The sequence below is a fragment of the Brachionichthys hirsutus genome, unplaced genomic scaffold (genome assembly GCF_040956055.1).
Source record: "Brachionichthys hirsutus isolate HB-005 unplaced genomic scaffold, CSIRO-AGI_Bhir_v1 contig_304, whole genome shotgun sequence".
In the NCBI taxonomy this organism is placed as follows: Eukaryota; Metazoa; Chordata; class Actinopteri; order Lophiiformes; family Brachionichthyidae; genus Brachionichthys; species Brachionichthys hirsutus.
Genome location: NW_027180349.1, coordinates 5209 through 11377, shown reverse-complemented (window position 1 = coordinate 11377; position 6169 = coordinate 5209). Strand labels below are relative to the sequence as shown.

Here is a 6169-nt window from a genome sequence, read left to right as displayed (position 1 = left end):
CCAGAAAATCTGTGATGAGAACATTCCAGAGGTGGAAGCTTCGAAAGAAAAGTTCCAAGATTCCTCAGAAACACTGTCAGAGGCTGGGGTCTGTCCGCAGCAGGTCACAGCATCAAATGGGTGCTCTACAAATACTACAGATGCTTGTCATTAAGGGGTTGAAATACTTTGAGATTGCTGTAATCTGATAATGTAGCACACTCACCTACCTGTACTCAAACAGTCTCTTTTTTCACCAGCAGGTGGAGGGATGAGTCTCTCCCCTGTGACTGGCACAGAAGTGCCAGAAACCGCTAATGGCATCGTTACACCCTTACCGTCAGAGAACGGCCCTCATGTCCCGTCTTTGGTGAAATATGAGGAGGAAGGTCACAGCGAAATCACAGAGAACCACGTGGAAGAGGAAAGCAGAGTCCATGATAATGAGGGCTACCTGGAGCCAACGATGCACAGTGATGAGAGAACATTAAGTTTATCATTACACACTTCTCATGTGACGGACCCCTCCGTTCCTTCTGCCACTCGCACAACCATATTGGAATCAGAAACCCTAGACGCAGCCATTCCTGAGGCTTCTGAAGCTTTGGAACCTCCTTATGCAGCTCTTCTGTGGGACTCGGCACACTACAGGGACTTAATGCAGCTAGGTGGCGCCGTCAACACATGCAAACAGCAGACTGCGGCTGTAGATAAAGGCACTGACATTAAAGAGGAGGAGGAGGATGGAGAGAAGGAGAAACAGGATGAAGAGGATGATGAGAAGAATGAAAAAAGGTGGACTCAGAGTACGGGAGGGAGGACAGAGGCCGGGGTGAGTGGAATGCAGGTTTTTGTTGCTTGAATAAGTAATGAAATGTGCTACTCTGGTTTGTATATATGTAGTTTTGTCAATGTAGTAAGCAGTAATGGATATTTCTTCCCTTCTCAATTTTTGTTTACTTCCTCGCCCACATTTTAGCCGTCCCAGCGCTACTCTTCCTCAGCCCCTGCTCCCAGTACCTCGACAACTTCGCCCCCCCCAACCCTTCCTCTGCCCTCAGATAATGTCACCTGCCCTCCTCATGTCATGGCCCAGGTCTGGGTGCGTAATGTCCGGGGGATGCAGGACAGCAAGAGCCTGGATGAAATCAGCCAAGCGTGCGGAGGTAATGATTGAATTTTTTATTTTATTGCACATTTTTCATCCCATTCCTTCACCAAATGTACTTGAAATTCAAAGTACTGCAAAGCTCTCTGAGCAAAGCAGCAAATGAGAAAGAAAAGGTGGTTTCCGCTCTTAACAAATCGGCCGTTATACAACTTTATTCGGCCGATTTGGTTGTATTTTCGACAGGTGGTTCGGGAGCCCGGGGCGGTGGCAGAGCGGGCCAATCAGAAGGCAGAAGAGCCACAATCTCCTCGGCTCTGGAACTGGAGGGGACGGTCAGCCAAGAAGGACAACTGACCAACTTCATCACAAAGAACCTGGAGCAGAAAATAAAGATGAGCTCCAAGCCCAGCCTGGACTGCAGCGACTGTGAGCATCAAACCGTAACAAACGAAAAGAATCATAGAGAATTTATTTCATTTCATTTAGCATTAAAAATCACAAAATAAGATACAACTTAGAAATACGCAAAGGTAAAATGTAGGCATCAAAGCAGTAGAAATAATAAAAAAGGTTAAGAAATTAGGGAAAAGAAAAAAACCATGAACATATTGTAATTCATGACAATGCACAATGCACATTGTAATGAGTAAACAGTTGCATCAAGGCTCACATTTGGCTGCTCAAGTGGTTTACATACTCATCAATTATGCATAGCTAAGGCTATGTCCTGCAGAATTAATAGAGCGGCGTTAGAATATCCTGAGAAAAGTAATTGTTCTTCATCTTCCTTTATGAGGGACTGATGGTCGTTCCAAAGGAATGACCCAGAGCTCTGCAGCATTCAGACTAGCCTCACATTGTGCTTCATCTGTTTGCTGTTTATTTATTACCGGTACCGCCGCCGAGGAGCTTATGTTTTCTCCTGTGTTGGTTTGTTTGTCTGTTAGCAAGATAACTCAAACAATTCTGGATGGATCTTCAGGATATTTTCAGGAAGAATCTTACCCGGAACATATGATTAAATATTCAGTTACATTGCAGTCAACGGAGCTTCAGAATTTCTTCCTCAGTATCTCAGTTGATTATTGACCGATGCTTATGGAATTTGACACAGTCATGTCGAGTAGGGGCCTCTATCTTACCACCAAATTTCATCTGGATTGCATCCGGATTGCAGATACTGTTGCAATCTGAATTTTCCATTTTACTTATAAAGGAGGCTTTCCCCCCAAAAAATATACATTCAATTCACTCACCAAAAATCACAGTCCCCAGGGGTCTTCTGGATCTGATCCAGAATGAGGTCAGCATTTATTTTAATTTTTTTGACAATTTTAACATTAAAACCCCGTTTGTGAGGGTTGCTATGGTGACTTGCTGCAGGTTGATTTCTGGCCGTGCACAGCTGCAGAGGCTTTGTTGAACTGAACGAGACGCACCTGTTACACATCTCACCCAATCAGCTCCTGCCTCTCTGGACAGTTCTCTGCCAGAACATCCTCTCTGTTTCCTCAGTGTTTCAGGCTCTCCCGTTCTGTGTGTCGTCCTGTATTCCCTAGTTCTTACTTTAATACCTGAGGAAACAGAGCCAGTTGAGATTGGGGTACATTTTCACAACAAAGTGCTTTTGTTTTGCTTTCCATAATATGTCTTATTACAAGGAGGTTCTGTTTTTGCTGTTCTTTACCAAGACACTGTGTAGTTAATAGTGGGCGAATGGATTTATTGTATCTTTAAAAACTATGGATCTAGATCCAGAAGAATCCAGCATTACTGATGGTGTGCGTTTGGCAAAAAAAAAAAAGAGAAACCTAACTAATAATGATATCAATGTGAATTCAGTAGCTAAAGGTTTGTTTTCATGGTTAAGGAATCTAAAACGGCAGATAAGAATAAATGTAGGGCCATTATTTGTTGTGTAAATCACAATATACGGGGACTGAGGTGCTTGGCGGAGGTCTGCGTTTTTGACAGGGAGTATATTTAACTTAAATTGGATATTTGAATTGGAAATACAAGAATAGATTATAATTATTTTTGCTCAAGTGTTTTTGCTTCATGTTAGCATAAACAAGCTAATGAAGTTTAACTTATGAGTGCTGCAGGTCAGATTTATTAGAAAGTCATCAGTTGGTCATTTAATTAACCCGAGTAGAGTAATAAATTAACTTTCAGAGGCGCCAATCCAAGAGATGCTGCTGAAGACATTTATGATTTCATTTTCAAATCTCTATGCGCATAATAATGGTTAGATTTTCTTCATCAGAGTAGGATAGTTGTTGGTCAGAACTCCATCCAGGTCTCAGAACTGTTTCTCCTTTTACTCTGGATTAAATCTAAAGAGTGAATAATCAGAAAGCCATGGTGACACTTTGTTCTTGCTCTCTCCAGCTTCTTACTTGTTCCTGGCTGATTAAAGTTATAGCCTCAAAACTTTAAACCGATCATTTTTTTTAAATGTCACCTGAACAGCAGTTTCTGGAATTACATCGTCTCTACGTGTTTGCCTGACTGATTTCGTCCAGCCTGTCCATTAGCACACATTAATGTTGTGTAACTTTCCTGGAGAAAGCCTGTGAACCGCTGCCCTTCATTATAGCAGTAACAACCCCCTCGTCTGGATTAGAGTGTCGGCTAAAGCCGCCACTCAATTTAGACACTGGAATACGGTCAATAACCCGCCTGTGGCGGCTCCCTGCTGATTCAGTAACAATGGGTGACTCAGACTTTGTTTAGACAGGAAGGAGCTATGACTGACGTCTTGCTGCAGTTTGGCCGGAACCAGTTTCTCCCCTGTTTATCACCTCAAGTTATTTTAGTGCATATTTAATTGATTTTAATTACATTTTGTCGAGAACAATGGCATCAATGAACAAGCTGTTGGATTTTGGATCATCTGGACCAAGCATTTTTAGTATTACGGTTTCAAGTAGCTTTGTGTGATTGGGGGATTACAGGAGATGTGCTTCTGATTTTATCTATAATGTCTCCAAGGCTTGGCAAACAAATGACACGATGACATCCTCATAAATCTACCACAAATCAGTCTCTGATGTGGATCCTATTAATATTCCAGATCTGGCGATGCGTCAATGTTGACCTATTATGCAAAGAGGGACAAACTTTTATGGGGCAATTGATTTCCCAATCAATGACATGATCAGGAATCTGAGGATCTGTGTGAAGTCTAGTTATTTATACATCTAATTTACCCCAAGAGATAATGATTAAAGTTGCACCGTCTTTCACGCTGTGAAGATCACATTTGGGAACTTTATTTATTGTTGTGTATCTATTTAAAATTGTTTCTTGCCAGCGGACTGTTCAGGTCCCATCTACAGAAGCCGGGGGTTGCCACGGAGACCAGCGGATATCCCTCCCATTGATCCAGCTGTTCTATTGGATCTGCAGAGACACACCCAGGAAGTAGCACACAGCGTTGAAATGATGATGCGGAGCCTCAACGGGACCATCCAGAATGTGAGTCCAGAAAGTAAAAACCTTCATCGTGAACTTTTGTTTCTGTTTGTGCGATCGATTGATCTCTCTGTTGATTCATCCAGATGACCGCTCTGAGCGTCGGCTACATCCAGACCTACAGAGACTCCGTAGACAGCCTGGGGGAGTCTGTGGACATGAGTATAAAGGTGTGTGCGTGTGCGTGTGAGGCAAAAAACGTAGTTGAGTTCAATTGTGTAGTTGAGTGTTCACCACAAAACATAAATTAGAAATGTTCACTTCAAAATGCTTTGCAGTTGAATAAAGCAAAATAATCTTTTTTTTTTTTAAGCACAGACAGTCGTCGACATACGGCTGATCGACTGGTATGTCTGGTGATGACGAGTGGTTACGCCATACGTCTGGCGTAAAGCGATCGATAAGCAAGAGTTAAAATCTGGATGATAACATCATTACTTTAGCAAAAAAGAAAGACCTCTTTGAACAGCTGACACATTGCAAATTTCAGCAGCCAAAAACCGCATCAAATTAAAACGGCTTCTTCACGTACAACGAAAGCTAGCATTCATGGCTAACATTAGCTGGCATGCTACTGCCTTAAGTTATTAAATTTCTCGTTTCTCATTGATGGACTGACAGCCCCTGTTGATTGCATTTTCTCAACCATCCTCATCCACACTCTTCTAAAGGTCAAAAGATAGTAGGCAGATCGCTATGGTAACCTCATTTAATTAACATAGCTGCTTGTCAAGCGACATGGCTCTGGTACGGAAGTCTTCATGCCAGCCTTTAGTGTGTGATGCCTTATTATTTTTTAATCTTGGTGGTGTTTTAGGATTCAATAGGTGATAAACTTGTTATTTGTGCGTGATGAAACCCAATTTCAAAATTAATCAACTGTCATGTGACAGTGGATTTAGAAAGATATTGCTTTTGTCATTTCATGAATGAGTATTTTTTTGTTTGAAACCAGAGTGCTGAGCTGTAGAGAAGGGCAAGAAAAACAAAGCATGAAGTTGCCTGTCCTAATAATTTGGACCTTGCAGGGCATGTACACGCTGATGGCTCGCTGTGAGGAGCTGGATCGTTCCATGCAGCCCATACAAGCCCTGGCTGCACAGATCCGCGACATTAAACGCACCCTGGACACTCTGGAGGCGATCTGCAAGTAACACCACCGCTCTGGTATGAATACTCCTCCCAGCTGCACAGATCCAACATGGAGCACACAGCTGAGCAAGACTGTGTGCATCTATACCCACCTTTCTGCAGGTAGCACACACACACTGCAGCAATGGATTCCCGGGGGTGTTGCTACGAGGCATGCTGGATGATCGGCGGTCATCCTTTCCTGCTTGTTCATCGTTTGAAGATTTCTTTTGAGTTCTTCAAAGCATCCCTGTTTTTCCAGAAGCTAAATGTAATAATTCGCCAATTTTGGAGACACTTGGTCGGGTGCCCTGTGCACACGGACAGATGCAAACCGGCCCGTGAAGACAAATGGATCATAATGCAGCCCAAGGAAGACTGAATGCTATCCGTCCGGCCCACTTATTTCAGATTGCACTAACCTTTTCTTCCCTCACGAGGGCGATGTCTCTCTCTTTCTGTGTCTTTTGT

General features: G+C 42.9%; 1 protein-coding gene across 1 annotated transcript; it reads left to right on the top strand.

The window, feature by feature from the left end:
- Positions 1–250: 250 nt before the first annotated feature.
- Positions 251–5721, top strand: LOC137913878 (BLOC-1-related complex subunit 6-like). Its single transcript, XM_068757499.1, has 6 exons — positions 251–811; positions 959–1145; positions 1334–1516; positions 4407–4570; positions 4654–4737; positions 5596–5721. The coding sequence occupies exons 1-6, from the start codon at positions 251–253 to the stop codon at positions 5719–5721; spliced, it is 1305 nt and encodes a 434-aa protein (XP_068613600.1).
- The last annotated feature ends 448 nt before the right edge of the window (positions 5722–6169 follow it).